The 25,910-nt window shown below is 32.9% G+C and overlaps 1 protein-coding gene across 6 annotated transcripts in view; it reads right to left on the bottom strand.

Moving 5' to 3' along the window:
• LOC136984741 (roundabout homolog 1-like) overlaps positions 1 to 25,910 on the bottom strand; it is a 153,375-nt gene that overhangs the window by 103,230 nt on the left and 24,235 nt on the right. For all 6 annotated transcript variants that reach the window (XM_067281846.1, XM_067281845.1, XM_067281847.1 and 3 more), the window contains exon 2: positions 1,862 to 2,155. In XM_067281846.1, the coding sequence (XP_067137947.1) occupies positions 1,862 to 2,155 (294 nt within the window). The remainder of the gene's footprint in view (positions 1 to 1,861; positions 2,156 to 25,910) is intronic.

Here is a 25,910-nt window from a genome sequence, read left to right on the forward strand (position 1 = left end):
TCATATTGGATGCAACACGTCCGGAAATAAGCGTGTCGGAACGAATGACTGTTTTACTACTTACGTATCCGAATTTATGACACAGTAGAGAAGATTAGATGGTCCTCTTCGCATATTTTCCACCTGTGTCGCTCTTGGTTTAATGCGATCATCATAAAGGCGGTGGATGATGGTTTATTAGATGATAACGTTCTCAATACCGGTAATAGTTACGTATATAAAAAGAAGAGATGATTGTTTTGTAGCTGATAGCGAGTTTCCCCAACGAGATTTCATGAGCATTTTTTTTCTCTCTAAAGATTAGTAGCTTTTCGATTACCTAACTGATTTTAATGAAGAGTGAAGTAGTTTTATCGTGATTTTTATGATTCTAAGTTGATTAGGACTCTCGGTTCTATTAAAAAATTGAAGAGCATTTATTATTTTTCTTTTGTATTACGAAAGACATTTCTTATTTAGTGTCTTGGTTTAAAAAAATCAATAAATCTTTTCAATCTTTATCAAGCATTGTGGTTAGTAAGACTTGATTAGAAGTTTCTTATTCATTTAAAAAAAAGAGGAAAAAGTAGAATTTGTCTTTAGAAAAAACAAGGGGAATGCTGGAAAAACAAAAACGTCTTGTGAATTCTCTCTACTAGTAGTAGAAAAACCAGATTTTACGGGGCTATATTTTAATAGCTTTCTGATAGACCGCCTCACTTTTTGGTACTTTTATTATCAAGTGAAGAGCTCTTAAAATTTTGCAGCGATAGAAACCGAATCCATCGATCCTTCTAATGTTACTTTTTATTATTATTTTTTTAAAGCATTCTCAACTCTGATAATCTATAGAATTCTAACTGAAAAATTCATTAAAAGTATCCCAATTTTTGTAAAATTTAAAAACTTCAGAAAAATCTTCTAAGATGTCTTAGGGTAATGGATAAGTGCTCGAGGTCTCTGATTTATGGTAAAACTTGATGATTATCACATAATGGGTAATAAATCAATATATACGAGCCACTTTATAAGATGAGGCCGAAAAAGAACTACTTCTAGCCAAGAGTCGATATATGGACGTTTCAAAGTTAATTAAGATGCTTCACTGACAGTTATACCGGAATGTGATGACATTTATTGTCGATCTTGGTGACTTTACTTGATTTTATATGCATAAAGCGAATCTCTCTCTATATATTTTATGGATTTTTATAACCGTAGTCCAGATTAACTTATGAATTACGATGTGTTCTGTTTACTAATTCACTTTCTCAGATAAAATCTTGACTTTTTTTTTTCTAGTATAAATCTTCTCCTCGATTAAAAAATATATAGATATATATTAAGAAACATGCAGAAATTTACTATTGAATCGTCAAGATTCGGAGTAAATATATATTATATATATATATATTTTCATCAAGGTTATGATGCTTTATAATAGGTTCAAGTTTACCGTTAAATGTTTACAGATGCGAAATTTAATATTGGAGTAGCAATTTTAAGTTATCTTTACCTTCACTTAATTTTTTTTATTTAGGTCTACATATGCTGAATGATTAAGTAATACATCTGAGCTTTTTTTTAATGTTTTAATAAATAATTTTTAATTTAAGTGAATGAAGATTGAGATTTACGAATATTTATCATAAATCTGGTTCTTCTCTTGTTAAAATTTACACTTTTTATGTAAATTAGAAGTTGAAGGGATCGAAATTTGCATCAGATTTCTCTTAAAGTCTATGATTCATTTGTAAACCTTGAAAGTGTTCGATGTTATTGTAGGGATAATTACAGTGTACGCGTAGGAAAAAAAAAAAAAAAGTAAAAATCGTTAGCGTGGGCACAAATGGTAGTAGGTGAATTAAAGATCGGTACTCACCGGCTATTTCTAAAGTGGCATTTCTACTTCTGGCTCTTCCCACCTCGTTGCGTGCCACGCACCAGTATGTGCCCGTGTCCTGCTCCCTTTTGCTATGGATGACGTGCAAGAAGAATAGAGAACCACTGGGCAAGGCCATCCTGTTGGCCGTGTTGTGTACAAGTTCTCCATCGTGGTACCACTCGATGGTAGGAGGAGGTTTACCTTCGGCTTTACAGTTCAATGTCACGGGTTCGTGTTTCCTCACTAAAACATCTGAAGGATGTTCTGTTATTCTCGGTGGGCGGAGTTGAGCTGTGAAGAAAGACAATGACAAAAATAAACTGTCTGCTAAAGTTTCAATTAAAAAAAAAAACGAATATAATCTACCTTACAAAATAATTTTGTTTCTACAGAATAGAAAAAAAATATATATATAGATGTATATGTAATAAAGTCGTATAAAAATTCCCCTCGTGTTTAAGAAGCAAAGTCATTCAACTCAATGCAACCGAGATTGATTAATGTCATCTTTAGAAGACTCATTGAGGTTTTGAACTGCTTTAACGATCAATGAAGGAAAGATATCAAAGAGAATTTATATGAATGAAACCCTTCAACTAATGACTGAAAGGGATCTACTACAAAGATTTTAGTTTTATACTGAAAGAACTTACAGTAGCTGCAAGCGTTACCACTAAAACAGAGGAATCGACTTCTGTACAAAACAGTTCTTTACAGTTACCCGAGGCAAACTTTATTTTATAAATTACCTAATACATTGGATAATGTTGTGTAATGTAATTAAAGCTTTTCGCTAAGGTTTGATTACAATTGGTTTATCTCTTAAGCCGATTTTGATAATCTAATTTAGTCGTCACGTGAAACGTCGTTTCTGGTTCCAGAGCCAACTCATCTTGTAAACTATTTGTCAGAAAATAGTAATGAGTTTTGACTAGGATGTAACGTTGTTAGACACGCTAATGAGAAACATATTCGTCAGATACTCATCAGCATTATCAGATGATACACCACCGAGAGAAAAATGCTCTTCTTCTACACGTGTTAAACAAGTTAAACTAATTTAAAAGTATGGTGTAGATGACGCAATGCCTAAATGAGTTTGGGGGTATTTTTTTTTCTTTCTCTTTTCTTTTGTTTTTAAGATTTCTCCTTGAAGTTTTATAAACTGTGAAAACACGTAAATAAGACGAAACACGGCGCAAAAATTTAATAAAAATATTTCAAACACAATAACTGATTTTTATAGAAAACAGCCATTATTCTAATAGAGTTATCGAATTTGTAGCACCACCCAAATTTTATTTTTTGAAGGAAAGAAAGAGAAAAAAAACACCTTACAAGATCTCCGCCCCAATGATTAAAATATACGAAAGAAAAAACGTGGCAAAAATGCCTCGCCCAATTTATACCTTTCAGTTTTTAACTTTATGTGATATAAGTTCCTCCCTAATATAATAGGAGAGAGGGGGGAAAAAAAGGATTAATCATCGATCGACCTTAATTTTTGCATTTACTTAATAAAGATTTTCTAAAGTAACAAATGAAAAGAGAAAAAGAATGCAAACAGATAAAAAGAAATATCATCAAAATGCGTACATCGATCCGAGATATAAATTAGGTCAAAGTTGTTGTCGGCGAGTCAAAAAGAAGCTTTAATAGTTTTACTTCAATATAAATTGAATTAAGGAAAAAGGCAGAAAGGCCTGATTGCTAAAAATGATAAAACCTGATTTGAAAATTACGTCTGACGTCAAAAGTCATATCCTAAATTACTTTAAATTAAAAAATTTATGACGAGGTTGAACACTTTTCTTTCATTACGTGAAACTTTTAACTCTTGTTTCTTCCCGATGTTTCGCTTTAAATTGAATTAAATATGTTACTTATATTTAATTTATATTTCGGAGATGAAATTTTATAGCTTAAACGTATTTAAGATATATTTTTTTTTATAGGAATGCTTTTATTTTTGTTGTAGAATTAGTCATTGTAATTGGTAAAGAGCTTTTTAATGTATTCAATCTTTATTTTTCAATAGTGTAAAGCGAATTAAAGAAGTGAAAATTCGAGTAATTTTTGCGTGTTTTTAACAGAATTTAAAAAAAAATTGGTTTTTTTTAAATTCAATTTTATACCGAAATTCCACAAATTATAAAATAATCTTCAGATTTAAAAATTTCTCGCCTCGAAGAAAATAAAATTGCAAATGGCTCTTAAGTTATGTGACTATAACGGGCGTAAAAATGCAAATCCTCCTCTTCTAAGCTAAATTTAAGGCATGATTTTTAAGCCTAGGTTCTCGACGTTCTTCTTCTTCTTCTTTTTTATACGCATGCGGTCAACTAAGAGTATTATTTAATTATCTTTAGCCATCTCCTCTACCTCTGCTTCTTTCGTGCAATCGTTGCTTAACTCCCGGTTTCGATCGTTTCTGCAAAAGGAAATTTGGCTGAAAATTCGTGTCATTTATTCATTAACATTACTCACGTCTCCTCCTTTTAGGCTACATTGTTACTGATGCAGAAGTAAAGTTTTAATCCGTATTAAAGTTAAATGGAAGAAGGAAGTGATAACTCTAATTTTGTTAACTAAGAATGACAAGTGTCCGGTTTGTTTCCTCTTACGAAAACACCCCCCGAGGGAGAGGAGAATGTAGAGTTGTGATGTCATAACCGTGCATAAATAATTAAGCATCGAAACACTGCCGAAACTTAACAACTTCCCTCTCACGAAATAATAAACATGTCAAGGGTAGAGAAGGGATACACCCTTTGTGCTGAAATCATCGTGTTATGTTGTATAGCCTCCAGGATAAACTTTTACTTTTGTATGCTTTTTAACTAATTCTTCTAACTTTATCCATAATAGCTAGTTGCTCTTTAATAATTTATCTTTTGTCGGGGGTGACAGACGTGAATGAAGCACGCTAGTGTCGTTGCAATGAGTTGTAGCACTAATAATACTTTGACGTGCTTTTACTGTTGCATGCTCAGCTTTATGTATATTTATACGAAGCAAGAACTCTATAAATTTTCTTAATAAATGTTTAACATGAATTTAATGTCTTTTTTATAAATAGTAAATTAAGATTTAATTTTTAATATAGTTTTTTTTTTTCATTCTCTCCTTTTTTATCTTGTAGAATTGTCATGAAATTTCTTAAAGAATACTTTTATATTCTATTATTTTTTAGTATATCTAACGATTATATATATATATAACTAAACACTTTTCTTATAATAAGCCTATCCCGGTATATAAGAGCAAATTTATATCTAAAATTTAAATATTTTGCACTTAAAAGAATATGACGTTGTAAAACCAGTATAGAAAACGAGAACTTGTGATAACTCTTTATGAAAATTATGAAACCAGCACAGGAACATGACATTAATAGAAGTTGATGGTGTAAAAGATCGTCTGCGAAGAGCTTTGGCCGTTTTTCATTTAAATTCTTGTTAGTGTAACCGTTATTTACATAGCATAAATGAATTCGAAGAAAACTTTATTCTCTAATAAAAGTTGTAGAATATATTCAATAGTTAAAATAAGGGAGTTTTCCTCCAAGTTTTAACAAACTAGAAACAGTAAATTACCTTAGTGCACGAACTGTACAAACGGGCGTACATCTCTTCCATCTTCTAACAATGATTTTCCGATAATCAACAAATTTGTTTAAATTAAAGAGCAATTGAATCATCGAATCTCGATATTGATGACCATGGACACTAAACAACTTCAACCCCGTCCTTACAAAGTAGACAGAAGTCATTAACCTTTTGAGAAGGTTTCCTTTTTGGGAAAACAACTTCTGACGAGACAACCGTTTTCGACTTTCAATTAAATTACTACTACATAATTAGAATGACTTCGACCATCCTGGCAGGAGGTAAAGCTGTTAACGGCGTATGACTAAACTCCACTCTTGCGAATAAGAGCAGTAACTTTCGAGCTTGACGAAACTTTACTTAATTGAGTCGATTGTAATTTGCTAGAAGGACCTTATTTAAAGATGTTAGAGTATAAAGCAAATGGCATGACGAACGTGTCGCAAATGTGAATAAGGAAACCTTCCATTCAGGGATGATGATGAGTTAAATCTTCTCCAACGTAATTGCGTATCTATAGAAACAGCTCGTAAGATATCTTTTACGAGGGTTAAATTTATAATTTCTAATTAAAAAAAAAAGGGGAGAGGGCGAATAAGAAGGTTAACAGAAAATGAAGACTGCAGTAGAACGATGGCAATAAGATGTTTTCTTTAATTTTAAATTCTAAACTAGTCAGTGTCATTGAGAAAGGAAGGTGGGCCCAGGACCCTGTTGTGTTTGACGAGCTCCAAATGAAGCAATATCCATGCAAGATAAGAAGTGGAACATTTAACTGTGTGAATTATAGCATAGACGTGATCCAATTGGGTGAGGGTACGGTCGAAGAATACAATCTCGTAATATTTGCAAATGCGGCACGTAAGCAAAAATCCCATTGATTGAAAAGGTAGGAAGTGAGACCGTCCCTCCCCTTTTTAATATTCCTTCATCGCAATCCACTTTGCTTCCTCACCGACTATTAACCTTGCGCATACAGTCGGAGGTTAGGTCGAATGTCTAAACATGTTTAAGTTTGCAGTTGATGAGATGGGTGTGAAATTCGGGTGGTTGAAACCGGTCTGGTAAATCACCTTCCTCCGGTACGGGTCTTGGATGTCGAATACAAATGACCCTGTGACGTGACCTGCCGAGCTCCTTGCTGAGTAGCTGACGGTCAGGCAGTATGCGTCATAAGTTCTCGTAATGGTCTGTGCATTGCTTAGTCGTGCATGATTTAAACGTTTATGTCTACTTTTCTCTCCGGATATCAACAGGAGACTCACCTGTGCCACTATTTTTCGTGATTCCTTTGAATAATATATAAACTAAATTACCTAGCTTGCGGTTACGTGGGGGGGAGTGTTTTTATAGTTAAAACTATTCACTAACCTATAGACCTAGAAAAATAGCACAGACGATTTCTAAATACAGAGATTCTATTTAAAATTGTTTAGTTTCCAATGATTAACTCGTATATCTGATATGAGAGCATTAAATTGCCATTGCACATACACAGCGGGACGGCTTTTTTCTTTATGTGTTTGATCATTATCTCAAGGTAAGTCTTAGAAAGGTTGAAAGTCTCAATAAACAATATTATCTGACGTATAAGGCATCAATTTTGATTACAGTTACATCTATATTCTCTTAGTTTCGGTGCGATTTTGGAAGGGAATCATAATGCGTGACCAGAAGTAATTGGAGTTAAAAGTTCTTACAGTTAATTATTATCTGACTTAATCTTATAATTGTACGGTGAAACCTTAAGAATCGAGTTAAGTGGTAGGTATATTACAATAGGGGTTTTTACTGCTGGAAAGCAATCGAGCGGACAGTTGCAGACCTACAATTTGTGGGCTTTGCTTTGACAGAGTCCGACGTATTATAAAACGAAGTTTCGTAGACCGTGTGGCGACTGTTACAAATATAGTGATTACCGCACACGCCACTTATTCATCCGGATAATTACGATTAGAACGAACATCTTCTCAGAAGTTATTCACGCGCTTTAACAAAGGTAAAGAATGTTAGATTCGGGGTGGAAACGCATTACTACCTTTTGGGCATTTTAGTAGTTATGTTTGTAATTATCGTTTTTCTTTACGGATAACGTTTCCACTAGAATAAACAGAGAAATGTTTAAAGAGAATGTTAAGTTAGTTTTAATACCCGAGAGGGTTACTCCCAGAGAGGAGATTCTTTCCAAGTTTCAATATTCTTATGTTAATTACCGATTAGATATCTTCTCGGATGACCTAAACTTCTAATGATATCAGTTCCTATTAATTTTAAAAGTTTAATATGTATCTCATCTCGACGTCAAATTTTATGTCGTCGATTAGACGAAAGGAACAAAAATGTCCATTTACATACCACTTTCCACGATATTCCTGCCATACAAATTACACTCTCTCCTGATTCTCTACAACCCCCGACGAATGAAAAAGTGCATTTTTATCCGCCTCGACATAAAAATTCCTAGAAGGCCTGAAAATTTACTTGATAAGCTCCTAGAAGGCCTCATAGATTTACTTTCTTATCTATTTCACAAACAGAATCTGCTTGAATAGATGTTGTTAATGATGCGTATCGCTGCACTCGGCCAAAAAATAATTAGGTGTCACTCGAATATAAATCAGCAAAGTGCGACAATGAATAAATGAACGGGGGAGAGGAAAAAAAAAGAAAGACTTCAGTCGACAATTATTGACCAGTCCAGTTGTCTCATTCATTAATCAAGACTAATTCGACAGTTTCGACTGTATAGAAGTTAATTAGTTAGCGTTTACTTTATATTCCAACATGATTAAAGATGCAGCGATCAATAATAATCTCTTCTTTATAAATCATGATCGACTCTGATTGATGACGTAGGCTAATATTTATCCTAGTAAATTTTTTAATGGATTTTTTTATTGCACCTTCTGGCTATTTTTCGTTTTTGAGAGGGAGCTAATCGTGTCATTTTAAAGTGTGGTTTCCAGCGGTGCTTTTTAACTTCGGTTCTTTCGACACGCTCCTTCCCAATCACTTTCCAGATTGGGAGAATTCCTGTAAGGATAGTGTAAATTTTAAAAGTTAAATGAACAAACAATAATAGAAGATAGTTTTATAGCTTAAAGATGATGAAACATGTAATAAATAATCTTATCTAGTGCTGAAAGCAAGTATAGTTATCGTACGAACAGATAAGTATGGTTTATACACTATAAAACTAAGATGAATCCCATAGAAAGTCTAGATAAAAAATTACAAAATAAAAATCGTAAATTTTACTTAATAAGATCTATTTTTAATTACGAAAATGAGTCATGAAAGTCTTTTCATCTAAAAGAGAAATTTTGGGAAAGTGTTTGGGGGGTTGTAAAGGCACTTAGTTTTATAATGAGTAGGTATTGAACTTCATTATCATTTAACTAAGGTGGTTCTTATATAAATCTTCATCTTATTATTAAAGCCGATTTTAAATCACCGTAATAACTTTAAGAGAAGAAAATGAAGCACAACCCAGATTATATAATAATTAATGCTTGTAATTCACTCTCAAACGATTTTTCACTCCCTTTGAACTTGTCATATAGAATGGACCCGAGGGCTGAGTCGGGTCAAGTATAATCACGCTTCACAATTGGGGCGACTAACCTCTGAACTTTGAACTTTTTTCAAGAAAAAAAAGAGAGAGAGAGAGAGAGAGAGAGAGAAGAGACAAGGGGTTCTAATTGGGTCAATCTTGGAAGCGAGTCGTACCTGTTCCTAGTCAAGGTGTTAGAGAAATTGCTAGGTGGTTCTAAGCTTACCATCCATCACTCGGAAATGGGAGTTGTTCTTTAGTCTAGGAGAGATGAGAAAACCTAAAGACCCTCTCTGTATGATTTTGACATCTTTTCGGGTGGACAGATGCATCTCCTCACCCTCTAGGAGGTATCAAATTCGATTTTGAGATGGCTTTTTAGGGTGTTTTTCACGTACTCGAACTTAGCCGGGATTGGTGTTATTGGTAGAATATGTGGCTTAAATTCCCGCACTCGCACTCATACAACATACAAAGTAGACTGATTAAGCTTCCAATTTTCTAAACTATGCTCCCAGCTGACACTTGCCTTTGTAACATCTGACAGGCTGCACATAAGATCTGATACTTTAAGCTAAACAGTTCTAACAAAAAATATAAAAAATCAATCTCACTTTAAGTGAAATCTGTGCATCTTACAGTGAAAAGCGGGATAAAGAAAGTTATACGTTAAATATTTACTGAATTAAACTGATTTTCTCTGAATAGAGCATAAATTTCGAAAGTTTACTATCATTTAAATTAAAATGTGCTAAAAATTTCTATAAATTTATAAAGATCTTACTTATTTTTAAGTCATAATCTTAAGATTAATTATATAAACAACGAAACTCTAGATTTCTAGAGGAATTAATCATGAAATTAATGAAGTGATCAATGATATTCAAGAGAAAATTTAGGCTATATAAACTTATATAAACACTACTTTAGCTAAATGTTTTAATGTTGAATTATCTTTCAAGATACTTTATAAAATTGTAAACACAGCAATTCTAGAATTAAAATTGACTTATAGAGTCCATTAAAGTAACCGTTTATCATATTCAAAGTTAGTGTTTAGAGAGGGAAAAAACTGTACAAAAGTTTAAAATATATGTAAAAAATAAGTAAGAAAGAGTGTTTTTTTAGTGAAAAAAGCAGCGCATTATAAATTACAAACAGTAAAATTTTGACTGGATATCAGTTCATCAATGCATATATGAATTTTTTACATAAACAGGGACCAAAATGAGAAGTGAAAAAAAATGATGTTAAAAGAGACTATTTTGCTGAATCAGCCAGTGAAAAAAAACCAAACATTGGCTTCTGAAACGCAATATAAGGCAACCCTGGGGGCATGAAGGGATTTAAACATTTTTATCACTCTTAAATATTAATCGCACGTCACCGGTTTTTCACTAACTTCTATTTTTTCTCCTCTTCTTCCTGTCTGCCAGATATTTATTTCCGGATCTTGGTAAAATCCTATTTTCAATGTAAATACCTGGCTGTTGTTAGGAGATGGCTCATGAAGCGGAAATTTTGACCAGTAAAGCAATACCTGCTGAGATTTGACGCCATTTTTTCTCCTCTATAGCTTCAATAAAAAACCATAAAAAACCAGTGATATTGGCAGCGACTAAATATTTCATATTTTTTCCTTATATATATATATTATTACTTATAGCGATATTCTTGTAGTGATTAAATCTCTATGAATTTTGAAAGATGAAGTAGCTTTACGCATCTAGATTTTCGATGCTTAAATTAAGCTTATATCGGCTAATGTAGAGAGAGTCGATAACTTAAAAATAGACGTCAAAATTTCTATATATTTGTTTTAAAATATGCATTTTTAATATTTTATACCGTGTATATCAGTCTGATAATCTATAAATAAAAATTTCCTATAATAAATTAATGTATTATAAGAATAATTCTATTGATACAGTATGCCTTAAAATTCCTTACAAGATTAAGAATCCCTAATTACAAGAGTCTTTACCTTCTAATTATTATAAAAATTATCCTTTTATATGGCTGATTTTTAGAATAAACTAAGCTAAAATTACTTATAAACACTCAAATTTAAAAGAGGAAAAAAAAAAAATATATTAGTTCATTATTTATTTTAAATTTACAAGAAACTCAACCTTTGTTTCTTTAACTAATTTTCTGCACATTAAAATAAACGTAATTAATTTTTTTAATCAATAGCGATTTAAAAAAAAATATTTTAATTTTCTCCGATTCGTTTTGATGAAACAAAAATTGCATTTTGATTCGATTCGATTTGTAGATTTAGTTTAAAAGAAAAAGAAAATAACGTATATATATACGTAGATTTTTTCTTGTTTTTTCCTTTAAACACTCTCACAAAATATTGTCTTTCGATTCATCAAAAAATAAATAAATAAATAAAAAATAAATTACCAACAAAGGAACGAAAAAGAATCGCCCTCCCCTTTTTTGTACCTTAATCTTACACGCAATCGCATTTGCTGGAGAAAAGAAAATTTGTTGAAGTACTTAGTCAAAGAAAAGCTGCTGATTGATGATAAAACTTTACTGAAGTCAAATATAAATTAATTGATTAAAAAGCTTAAGTGTTTTTCATACTTTCGACGAAATATATCTACTTTAAAAAAAAGCTGTTTTTTTTCGAGGAAAAATTAGTTATAATTTCTCTCGATATATCAAAAAATTACTCTAAACGTAAATATTTCCTTATCTATTATGTCAACATCACCCTACAACATGGTATTTTCCTGTATTAAACTTTTTAAATATAAATCTGTGTATAATGACTATCTTACAAGGATCTTTTCCTGTAATTTATGATAATTTTCTTTCAGATTTCTCACCTTTCCCTTACTTCCAAGTTAGAATTTCCTTACAATTTATCAATAATTTGCTAATTTATTACCGGAATTTGTTTATAACATTAATATCAAGCACCGGATATAAAAAGGAACTGGACGAAAATTGAAAAGAATTGAATTTTGAGACCGAATTTATGATATTTGTATTTAATTTTATTCAACCGTTTATATATTTCAGAATTAAATCCCACCTAACATATTGTCTCGCAGCGTGATCTTACAAGTTTCTATTGTAAATTTACAATAAAAACATTGTAAACGAGAAGATACGATCGGTTGGCAGACACCCTGTTAGATATAGAACCAACTTTACAACTGAGGGGATGGAGGGAAAAAAAAAAAAAAAAAAAAAAAAAAAGGGAATTCTTGCTGCTACAATGGCGAAATCCAGATCCAAACTGACAAACCTTTAAGGATTAAGGCGAGAATGCCTTTTTGACAGGAAGATAAAATTTCCGAATAAGTCACATTGAGGTGTTAGTCGAGGCGTTTGGAAAAAGGGAAGAAGTGGAGCCGTGACAGAAGTGAATGCCTTTTGATAGATTCTGATCGTTCTGTATTTATCCGTTGTCAGAATAATGTGTAGAAGATAATTTCGTCGAGATAAAACTGAAAGAGAGCCTTCACCTAAGTGAAAATCTCTAGGGGAAATCGGGATATTTATCACTGTATATCGGTTTTTCAAGATAAATATATTAAAAAAATATTAAGAAAGAAAACTATTAAACTAAAATGAAAGAATATTACATTTATTTAATTTCACGAATGTTTAATATTTGCAAAGGTTAAAGAAAATTGTTAGAATGGAAGAGATGTTGCTACGGTCTATAAAATCAATACAATTTTAAAACAAAAACTGCAACGTTTATTGATAAAACTTAAACTTTTCTCGAATACAAATGGAAGATTTTCGTGAAAAACTTCCATTTTATATATAAAATGGCGCTTAAGAAACGAATCAATTTCTGCATTTTCCCAAAAGTACAATTCGAATTTTAATTTGACTTTTAAAATGTTTTTTTTTTTTTTTCCTCTTTTCCTTTCGTGATCTATTAAGAAAATATAATAATATATATATAATAATAATAATAATACAATAACAACAATAATAATAATAGTAATAATACTCTGATGTCATCATCTTGAAATTTATCAGTGTCGTTGAAGAAAACGTTTCGTAATTTAAACATTCCGGAAAAATATCGTCATTTAGTTAGTGGAAGGGAAGAGAGAGGGGGGAAAAAAACATTTTGTTGTGGAGTATAATAAAGAGGTCATGATGGTTAAAAAACAGGATTTTTTTTTCTGAAGAAACTTTGCTACTGGCATCTGATTTATATTTTTATCGGTAATAAAGAGGCTATTACAATGCAATAAAACTTACTGGGCAATACAGTATTGCATGCCTTACACGTTAAAATTCTTCTATTTTTCCTGCTGCCCTAGGGTATAATAAATTATCTATAAAACATAACAGGACGCCAAGAGTATAAAAATAATTAAGTTAACATCTTTCCAAGAAAGTAAATATTTCTTCTTATTAATTTTAGAAATAATCCAGATACAGTCGCTGCCTTTCTCTACTGTTCTTTAATGCTATCCTCTTAAACATATTTCCCAAAATCCCCATAGGGTCTTGCACTGTTATGCTAGAAATATGTATTTCTTTTGTTCTAAAGCCCTGTTTAATGAAAGTATTCGCGATAAAAAAGTAATGAAGGACTCTGAACCAGAGGAAGAGAGTTCTCTACGTGGCCATCTGTAAGCTTATATGCCATATTCGCATCCCGATTGCTTCTTTGTGGGATCCCATGACATATGATAAAACATGATTATGAGGTTATATTTGCTCTGGACTTTGGGCGGTCCTACTTGTCAAGAGAAGAATGTTTATCGAATTGGAGAAAGCCTACAATTAGTGAAGGCTAATGAAGATATATTTTTTTCTGTTAGAGATCTTGAGATCCTCCATTAAAAAAACTTTGGAAGCGCTCGGTTTACTCCACAAGATGAAGTGTTTTTGGTAATTTAATATGATGACCATTCATCAGTTATCCATTAAAGTAATTTTTAAAAATTTCTTCGAGAAACTAATCCACAATAGCACGGTTCACTACCGAAGAAATAAACCGAAAAGAAGTCTCAAATTACCGACTGGAAATGATAGGATTTTATTCATCTTTAAAAAACAAGTAAAAAATATGATATGTATGAATGTTTATATAGGCTATATATATGTATAAGTTCTATCCAGTTTATTACCGTGATTGTGGTCTCTTCCAAAGTGGACAGGTGCTGCAGTACCCCCTCCTGATTTAGTGGTCCCCTGCGAGGTTTTCGTAGAAAGGTTGCACAATAGACCGACCTTCTCCCACCCCTCGCAGCAAGACTTTAGAGGGTTCTGGTCGAAGCGGTGGAAAAGTGTCATAAATTTCGTGCATCACTACAATCCACCCCGCAATCCCGTCATTCCTATGCGCGACCAACAGTCCATGTCTCGCTAACCGGGGCGTTATGACGAGGTTGGATCCCGCATCAGTCTTCATTAGCCACCATTTTGTGGAACAAGTGAGGTGTCGGAACCTTGATATCCTGCAGAGAGCGGTCAGCGCTTCAAAGTTGCCTGTCACTGTTACATCGTGTGGCAGGTGTAAGGGTCAGATTTTAGACCTCACATTGTTCTCTTCTCTGATAAATTAACCTTCCATTTCGCTCTTCCGTTCAACTGCTGTCACTTTTGTCACATGAAACTTACCTTTAATATCACGGTGAAGTTCTGACAAGCCATAACAAGTTGTGCAGTCTTCATTAAAACTGACTTGATAAATTCTCAAACGTCAAACGGTTAAAAACCTAATAAATCTTAAGCTTTTGATGAAAGTATTTTTTATAATTATGAGCATTTTGATTTGTTTTTAAATCTCCATAAGCTCCTTTAATCCAAACTATATGCGGTACTATAGCCTAGTGGAAATTAAAATAAAACATAATTTTAATTTATTATTTCTGTGAATTTATGTTACTGTTGAAGTGCCGATAACGGGTTTTATTTAGAAACACAAGTAAAAAATAAATTAAACAACAAGCCGGAAATATATTAAAATATTCTCATAATTAGTACTATAATACGGCATTCAACTACGATATAACAACATAATTAAAGCATATTTCTTTTAGTAAAACATAATTCAACTTTGCATATACTTCATGTACTAAATAGAATTTTGTTAGGTTATCTTAGCTATTAGCTACACTACACCACAAAGCGATAGAAATATCTACAAATGTTAGAACTCTTCGGATGAGAGGCGATTGTTGGAAATAATTTTACTTGCAAATTCGGTAATTAAATCTCAATTAAGTAACCCGGAGGGAGGATATTACATATACATTATAGAGGTGTCCTCGTTGATCACGGTAGTGTCACCGATTACAATCGTTAGAAACTATTATCTGGTGAATAGAATAGAGAGAAGGTAGGATTTCTAAAGGATGAAAATGGAAAACTAAATTGTTTCCGTTTTCTCTCTGTTGCGGACGAAGCTTTACTGGATTAGGAAAATGTCAAAATGATTCTGTCCGAAATTCGCATAAACAACTGCTTCTTGAATGTTCAACCATAAAGTTAATGGTTTAATACCTGCGAATAATTTCGATTGCAATCTCGAAATTTTTAAAAGAATTATTTGTTTACTTAAACACATTTTCGATTAAAATTTAAGATATTTCTTTATAAATAACGTTTCATTACATTGGATTTAAGAGAAATTTAAGTTGTAAACAAGTAAATAAGATGATGATGAAGATTTTCTGACCAGAGAAATGTTAATTGAACCAGAATTTTGAGTGCCTCGAGCAAAAAGAGTGATGAAACGTAGCGAAGCAACTTTTATTTAAAGTAAATAAGCTAAAGTTATTATAAGTAATCGGCGAACTTAGGAGAGGGACAGATAAAGATATCATAACTAAGAATATCTCAATTACGACATCCGCAATAGAAGATAGGAGAGGAGTCCTTCATTGTTGATGGTTTGTTATGACAGGATAGTTAATACAAGCTGGTGTTGTGAGGAAACGACGAAATCCCCTCGGTTGCTGTCATGTCAACCGACAGTTTAAAGCCCAAGGCATCCATCTGAAGCTCGGCCACGAGCATCTACAATCCCCTTGAAACTACCGCCGACTTAACGAGCCCGAGCGACTGGTCGCTTTGGTATCAATCTTCTCGCCAGCGGCCATTCTCTCTAAGCCTACACCATCTCGTCCGCCATCACTAAAGTTAATGAGTATTGAAAATGACAGTATCTGTTGAGGAAGAGCGGCGCATAGCCACAAATCCTTCTCGAGGATGGGAAAGAAGTGCCACTTCTTGTGTCTGAATGACCGTTTCTGTTTTAACAAGTCCGGAGATCGAACATAAATATTCGAAGATTTCCGAAATTGTCGAGCGTTATAGATAACGTTGCCTCATCTCCGGAGTGTAAACCGATCGTAGACTTAATACCGCTCGTAAATATGCAAGGATACTTTCACAAAGAGAAAATATTCTCTTGTAGTAAGTCGGCGGCCAATGGCCGAATAGAGGAAAGTTCTCGTAAAGAGGATAAGGTAGTGTAACAAAATAAACTGCTCGGGACAAAAGGATCCATCAACACCCACACAATCAGAGCCTACAACTACGGAATATTTCGCACGATCTACATAATTGGGTGCGTGAGTCACGATGGTGTCGAGCGAAAATGCGTGAGAAACGTTTACACCAATTCAATGTCTGACGGGAAATACCGGAAGAAATATATCATTGAGGAGATAATACGGCACCATCCATTAAACCCTGTGTCAGGTTGTATCGGGTTCACAGTCACTAAAAGTAGACGGGGTTCTGTTTATTTCCTCTGTTACAGACACATAGCGGCTAGATGGAGATAAGGCGGCCGATTTGGCTATTCAACTGTTGAAAGGCTCACTGACATTATCCATGACTACTGATGCCATTCATCGTACCCATGATATTTTCTATTACTATCGCCAACAATTTGTCAATTCTGACAGTCGTGATGTCTCAATATAATTTTAGACCAGAATCGGTATGTGACTCATTGCACTAAAGTTTTCAATCTATCTAGTTTATCGGGATTTTCAAAAGTGCCCTCCTAGGAGTTGACGGCGAATGGGGAGTTAGTCAAATCGCTACCGCGAGGGAAAAACCACGTGGAAAACCATTAGATAATAGGAAATGTTTAAAAAGAAAAATGGAGCAATTTATCGAGTCCATTTTTAAAATATTCTCTTGTCCAAACTGCCTATGCCTTGGCTTCAAGAACTGAGGTAAAGCAGCGAAGAATAGAAAATTCATCAGTTATTATCTCGACTGATGTAACCTTCCATTAGGACGCGTTTTCCAGTCGATAATCCGTGACATCCACTCTACCCAAACATGGCATGTTATGGAGACTTTACTTGTGTTTCGATATTCACGGTAGAGTAAGTCAATTTTATTACATCTTCTGCCAGTATGAGCTACCTTGTAATTACATCGTCTACTGTCTAACAATGGCTTGAAGGGAAAAATACATGCCACAAAGTTCAGTCACCTGCATCACAGAATTCATGATAAGACGAATGTTTCGCTCACCAGACTTGATAGTGAGAGGTGCGGCATCCCTTTGTGCAAATGTAATTGCTTACTCATGAACGAATGCGGTTAACACGCCAAGCGCATTAATGTCGCTTGGACTTTAATAAGTTTGTGTCCACCCCGACTAGAAGTGGAATTAGTGTCGGATGCGTGAAAGAGTGGACCGATGCAGTTTTCGACTCCACTAGTTCCTACTACTACTTCCAAAAACGGGGTCATCCGGAGAAATAAATCGTCATCCAACAAAGAATGTGACAGCTTGGGTCTTTTGTTGACCGGAACCGTTTCTTTCTTCCTACTCTACTATAGCATCGGTAAACAACAGCTGTTTTCGTTTTCGATCTTCTCGCGAATTTCAGTTTACAAAAACCTTATCGGTAAAATCACAACACGTATAAACATTTTACTCCATCAAACATTAATTTTTTTCCTTTTTTTTCTTCTTCCTTCCATCCCTCGTTCGCTCTTAATAAAAATAAAACAGATGTAGCAGCGCTGTTTACGCAACCAGTTCGAGCATAGATGAGAGATGAGTCGTGTTTATTTTTTTATTTATTATCTGTAAAATAAAGAAACCGTCGTTCTGTTCGGTGAACTGTGAGAAAAGCGAGTTCGAAAAATAAACATTGCCATTTTTATCGATTGTCAGTTATGTGGGAGATGTTTATGCTCTGAAAACAACGTTACACAATCGTTTAAACGTTATATTTTGTGCATAAAATTAATCTTTAAAAAAAAACAAATGGGCGTAAAATCGTAATTAATCGTGCCCACGATTCTGTATAACTTTAATGTTATTTAATAACTTACTTAATGATTAATGAATATATTTAAAATTAAATAATTAATCACTTTATTATCCGAGTAAAAATTTTAAGAGAATTATTTTAAATGCGACTGAGATAATTATAATAAATTATCACTTTATAAAAATTATCTTACATATGCTATTCACAACAAAGAGAATAAATTAGGATAACATGCCTTTCATCACGGAATATAACTTTTGTTTATGTGATAACAGAGATTAGATTAATTTCAGGTATTCTGAGTGTATTAATATTCATCGTGGCGTGTAGAAACTGAATAAATGCTACAATTACATAGCATGACGTTATTTTAGCGAATAATATGCAATTTCGATCATATCTGCATTTTTATTTGTCATATTATAGGAATCACGCTCATTTGTCTTTATAAATCGAAAATTACGATCGAATAAATGCCATTTGTTGCTATGTTATAAAGCTAGTAAGTGTTTTAAAACGAATTTAAACATTATCGATTCCTATTGGTTATAGTTTTGAAACGAAGCGCGTTGATTTGCTATTTTAAAAACTACCATCCAATAAAATCATCAGTTACGTATAAAATTTATGAATTTAAAATTCACCGTTTAGAACAATCGTATTAATTATTTAACAAGAAAACAAAGCAATTTATAGACATGGCATGTTTATCTAACCTCCATAACTCATGTTCATGTTTCAACAATAGAGAATTTAACAGGAGCATGCATTGTTAGCACGAATTGTGACGTTTATTCACGTTTTATGGCTGTTTATTTATTAATTGGAATTTGCCTTTGTGCGATATAAAATGGTTTCGTTTTGTGATGCAATTTCACAGATTAAGAGGCGAAAGAGCCTATAGGCATATCTATTACTCAACTCAATAAGCATACAATTATATATAGTAGCGTTGTCGAGAGGTTTGCTGTTTGGACATCGCCATGGTAACGCAGAAACAGTCACACCTGCTGACGTGATGCAAAAGTCCAAGGAAGCAGTATCACAAGAGCAATTTCCTCACTCAGTAGTTGATTTATTGAATATTTGATTATATACCGAATATAAGTTTCGTGATGTTACAAAAAAAAACTCATTAATGGACGATACACACGCCATTTTTCCGCCTTATTTTGCTTTTTTAATGTGCATGTTCTAATATGCAAGTGTTTTTTCATTATTTTTCTCATCTTTTAATATGTAAATTTTGGTATATATTCTATATTATTATTGTTGTTGTTGTTATTATATTAATAACGGTACTGAAAAAGATAACGCTTCAATATTTGATCGCTAATGGAGTCAAAATTTAATAATGTTAACACTACTCAAACTTTTCTTGTTGTAATATCGAATCCTCTGTTCATCGGCACACAATGACACCGTTGCACACATGCGCAGTCTTTCCTACACGGGGGAAAACCCGAAGAAATATTTGACATCTTTGCAGATTAAACCTTCTACTCAAAATTCGCTTTAGTCTTCTCCTCTCTACACTTTTAATGGCCTTTGAGGAAAGCAGTTTGGTCACCCTGCTTATGATATTAACAACAACCTCCCCGCCTTAATTTAGAAGATAAAAACTCATTTAATTTATAAAGGTTGTCGAGTTTTGTAACGAATGATTTTATTGGTTGAAGTTTTGAAACGAAGTAATATTATTGGATTATTTGAAATATTCGGTCAATAAGTTCGCTTGTTTCAAAATAAATGTTAAATTATACATTTTTTGTTTGATTTGGTTACAAAAGATTAAAAAATAATTTTTTCGTCAATCAATTTGCGGGGAATAAAATTACGTTCTCTAAAATGCGATTTATAAGTAAATTACGGCGATATTTCACATTTAAATAGTTTATAAAATCGATTTGAATGTTGATATTCGCTCTTCTTGACATACTATTACATTTTTAAATGTGCATTATATTCGTTTGCTATTGCAGTAGCAAGAAGATAATTTATCGGAGAAGTGAGCACTTTTAAAGCCAATGATAATTATATCTCGTTCAATAAACGTCTCGTTATCTAAATTCAGAGAATCCCACAATATATTGCAAAAGGGTGCTTTTCATGCATTCTGTAAGTAAACAGCATCAGATAACCAATCAGTGTCGTGCTATTTCGTATGCGGGTTGGGTACGTCCATTACGGTGCTTCCGTACTCTCCACGCACGTATTCTCTCGCTCGTCGAGCGTTTTAAGCTTTGCTTCTCCTACTGTCTCTCGTTCCCTCTCTTGAAAATGTGGCATTCCCCGCCCTGCTCTCCATTCCCTGTAGGGATCGATCGAATCACGTGACGTCGCCCATGGGTAAGAGTGCACAGCATTTTCCCTTCGAAGAGTGCAGTTCTATCGATAGAACGTATAACCCAACAAAACTGTTTGCAGAAGAAATATTATATCTGTTAATGGTGCTTATATTAGCGTGATACTACTACGTGTATACATTTTACTAATGCTGTAACATTGTCTATGCTTTGAGTATATTCGGAATTTATTAAATATCTTCTGGCGAAGATTTTTAATTATTATAAGATTAAAACTTAGCAAAATTCACGTTAGAACTTTGCACAAGTTATTATAGTATGCTACAACTTGTTTTTTTTTTTGGTAATAATTATATGATAACAACGTCATACCCTCTAATAATATTTCATTTAAGGACGTCCAATAGTATTTTAGGGTATTATAGCAACGTAGCAACATTATCAGTGAGTTAATGATGTAAACGGAAATTTTAAAAGATAGTTATTAACGAGGCGATGCTACAATGACATTGAATGAGATAATTATTAACTAAAATGACTTTGATATTGATTTCTACAAAAGCGTAGGTTGGTAGCAAAATTTTGTTGCTATAGAAGTACAGTTTTGTATATTAACAAAGGTATAGCCTACAACAAGAGGAAAAGAAACAATTACGATTATTTTGGATCACATTGAAAATATGTCTGACCGCTATTGATTCGCTATTGAATAACACATATAAAGTAAGAAAGACAACTATTACATTCCAGTCACGTAACAATTGATTTTTAGACGAAATGTCTGCTTATGTGCTTTAATAATACATTAAACTTTTATTTTTTCTATTGCTATAGTAGAAGTTGTTGGTATATTGCGATAGTATCACGTACGAGATAAACAAAGCAATTAGTCTGTAGCGTTTTTTAGTCAATATTAAATATCGAATTTAAAAAGTGAAGGATGCAAATTAAAATTTACAATATAATCCCTTAATTTCTATATAATAAGTGCTCAACGAAAGTCTATTTAGTTGTAAGATGAGTATTATAAGTTGTGACATTAATTAAGTTTCTTCTTTACATAATCATGAATATTCATGCATTACGAATGATTCTACCGCTTGACAACCATATGTGATTCGTACTTAAGAGTTGTTTTGCATTCATAGACACGGCGCAAAGTGTTTTCTTTCCTTTCGTAGCTCACGCTTAATTTAATTCTTGAAAGTAGACCCCACTTTTACAATTAGATTAGATTATTCCTTGGATATATCTAACAATTGGATACCGGAATGAATTACGATTTTTAAAGAAGTGCAGATGAACCCGAAAGGGAGGGACTAAGAGTGTATGTGATGCGAAGCAAGAAGGGTGTTTTTAAATCTAAAATATCCTCTAAGGTTACAAGGTCTGGCATTTTTTAATGACAGTCAAATCTGGGTAAGGTTCTAAAGAGGTATTTTGATAAAACTGAAACGTGATAAAGTCACGAAGAGGTTTTGTTTCATTTAATCACAACTTGAGGAGTGCACTGATGGAAGTATCTTTAACGGTTCACATTATAACAATGTTAAAAATATATAAAATGATATTTTAAGGAATAATTGTTTATTAATGAGAATATATTAAAGAAATAATTAATTTTTGGAAGAAATTTATAAACATTTCATAAGCAGAAGATAGGAGGATTCTAAATTCCAAATATATTTATATATATAAAGAAAGATATAGATTTTATAAATATAAAATATATTAAAGATTAAAAGAAAAAATTTATTTATTTACTGTATAATGTAACAAACTTTATCTAACTCTGCTCAAATTGAGTTCTTTTCTTTTATTATTATTGTCCTGCCATTTATTATTATCGTCTACTTTTACTTTTTTTTTTTTCATTTTAGACACCAATTGTCCAATAATATCTGTCAATTGTTAAATGCACAAAAATATAGAGAAAATAAACTGACAAAAGAAAAATGAAACAGAAAGAAACGCCTTTTCTTTTCTGTCTAAATGTCAAAAAGAGTTAGGGTTCAGTTGATTTACTGATGCTTTGGCCAGCTGCCGCTCGATTCATTTTTTCACCCTCTCTTTCTCTGTCTTTTGACTTTTTTTTACGAAGTGGTAACTTTTGTCGATGTCCGAATCTCCAATACTGACCTAGACTACTTTACGCGATAACTGAGCAAAACTACCACTTTATTGTCAGTTTTATGGGAAGTCAAACTGCATGGGAAGACCTACAACAATCTCCAATGCTTTCTGCCATGAAGGGAATTGGAAAAACGATAATGTTTTATTGTTATGAGCACCTTGACTAGAAATTACTGCATAAATTTTGTGTCGAAAGCCCATTTTGATTAATAAGTGGAGAACTCTTTTAACGGTATAATAAGAGGCACAGACTAGGGAGTAGGACGTTGTATTGTCCTTTGCGAAATTTTATGCTGATGATTTAATATTTTTAGGTCTTTTTTTAATATTTAAAATAAATATTTGTTTATCAATTTGTTTTTTGTGATAAATATAATTAAATTTTAACACTTTCAATTGTTAGTGATATAAAAGAGATTTAATTTAAATCGAGTTAAATTATGTTTTAAAATGTTAAAAAACTTTTACAAAGAGATTTATATTTTGATTTTTTAGCTGTTATAATGTTTTATTACTTTTAATTTACTTTTGATTTCCAGTATTAAGTTTTTCTTCTTTTTTTTGTGGAATTATTTCCTTTTTGACACACAAAAAAGAATGTATCTCAACTTAATTTTGTAGAGCAATGCTAAATTGGAAAGGTGAATGGCAGATCGAATAATTGATATTTTCAGACAGAACAAAGCTTGTAACAAATAACGCAATTCGTCAGATAATCGGGCATGTGTCCATACACATTGTGAATGAAGCGAAAAGGTCAATTCCCTAAAGTAAAACGATGGTAACAACGACTTTGCCTCTTTCTAGGTTTCTGGTAGTTGTCAAACCTCCCATGTGACAAGACCTGGCGTACGTCTCAGAAACTTTTTCTAACAGTCTAAAACGTTTCTAGCTAACAGTCGAGTAAGGTCAATCTCTAAGTCGACGCTGGTTGGCTAACAAAAGTAGAAGAACCCCGTCTCCAGAGAATCATATTTCGGAAACTCGGCTGACCTCGCAGCAGTAGAGAGTGAGAAAGAAGCCTTTTCATTACTGCTTTCCTTAGGATTCCTGGCACCTGGATGATTGTAGGGCTACATTGTAGGGTGCCGAGACTCTAAAAACATCGCCACGACGTTAGATTTGCCTGGAGACTGAAGTGCCGCCCGGAACATCTGGTCCGACCTCCTGCAATGCCAATGAATGATTGCAGCAGTCTGCATCTGTCGTTGTATGACGCATTCACCGAGTGCACTCGTTCTAGTTAAAATGTTTGATTCTGGATGACTAAAAACATTATTATTAAGCGGGTTTAGTAGAACAGCCATTGTTGAAAGCAAAGAGCTTTCGAGTAAGCAACAATAGAAGGATTTGCCAGTGTCATTAACTTTGAACCCATTCTAGTCGTCTCTACATTAATAAATGTGTAAACATTCACTCGGAATAACAATAGTAAGGTAGTGTCGGTTATACAAACATATTTGGAACAGAACATCTCCTTATATGCTCCGGAGAGCGATGTTCTATTTGACGACGAGAACAAACAAAGCATGGTTGGATGTTATGCTAAATAAGTGACTGCAACACGCTTTATGAACGTCTCAACAGATAAAGCAAACGTTAATCCAATGTTATTGAGTTCTGTGGGCTCGAAACAAATCGATACAAATAGATCAGCTTTTGTGTGGTCTTCTATCTTATTCATTCAGTTTAACGATTTTAGATAATGTTGTATCTCTATCGAACGATGTGTATGCTGTAACTGAGAGCTGGTTCGCACCTCTTATGTGGCTCGCATGTGTCAAAGCATACGTCTCTATTGCGAAGAAAGGATAACACGCGCATAAATTTGTTCCTTTTTTTAAAAATTCTATTTCTTTCCACTTCATCTGTCATCGAACTCCACCCAATGTTGCATGTTTTATAATTTTTAACTGCTGAAAAAACTATTTTAAATCATTACTCTTTGTTTCAATTTTTACAATATATTAAAGTGGTAGAATAATTTATATACATATATTTTTTTTCAAAAACTTAACGATTTATTACGTTGAGTAGGTATAGCATAGGTGAGTCATTCTTATCATGGATCAACAAAAGATGCTCACGATCTATAAGGCAGAGAGACGTGTTCGGATTGTCAATGCATAGAAATTTGTCTGGCCTACACAATAAATCACATTGCGTGCACGTATGATGGATAGTTGACAGGGACACATTTCCACACGCTATTGCATACGGACAGCAATTGTCTGCGGGTCTATGAACCTTTTGTATTTGTAGAATTTTTGCTGTCGACGTTGCGCTTTTATATCGTTTAAAATGTTTATAAATGAATCGAGTTATTATAGTAATAAATCACGTTAAAAGTTTTTTCTTCTTCACGGATGATGAAGGATAAGAGAGAAAAATCATCAACGTCTACTAGCAATGGCTGTTAAGCGCGCCTCCTTTCCAACTTATCCTACAGATCAGAGGACTTAACTAGAAGGCTATTGATAATAAGGTTCTACTCTATAGAAACTCCATTGGGATATTATTATTTTTGACCTCGAAAAACTCGTTTGGCAATCTAATAGAGGAACAGAGTTAGAAGGAAACGAAAAAGTTGCACGACGTGCATTACCGGGAAGTTTCCTTCTAGGAAAACTTTTCTAATCACGTGCTAATACGACACAAATAAAGAGTCGACGAATTTGCAATAAATTACAATGATAGTTATCAGAATTCACGTTAAAATATATACTTAATGCTCTTTATTGATTGAGTATGAAAGCAGACTGTTTAAAACATGGAAGTAGCGTGATTGTCTTTGCTTTCTCTCATAAATAATCCTAGCAACATAATAAATCTTTAATTTATTATTTAATGTTATTATTTGGTCAATGAATTTTCAGCTGCTGAATTCTGTAATTAGTGGTATCGGTAACGTAATCTTAATGTATTTAATTTAGCCACCATTGACAAAAATTATAATTTTCAGCTTTTAAGAGAGTAACGATCGCATCGTTTAGTCACTAATTACTCAAGGTTGGTAACTAAACTATTGCTTAAATATGATACGTAACTAAACTATTGCTTAAATATGATACGTGAATAAAAACGATAAATAATGTAAAAATCACTTTTTAAATCTACTCAAAGAATTTATAGCCATGTTACTGTTTATATATAACATTAATCAACATATAAAAGAGTTTTTTCTCTAATTTTCTAATA

This window comes from Centruroides vittatus, unplaced genomic scaffold, assembly GCF_030686945.1.
Source record: "Centruroides vittatus isolate TY-2023 unplaced genomic scaffold, ASM3068694v2 contig_927, whole genome shotgun sequence".
NCBI classification, from domain to species: domain Eukaryota; kingdom Metazoa; phylum Arthropoda; class Arachnida; order Scorpiones; family Buthidae; genus Centruroides; species Centruroides vittatus.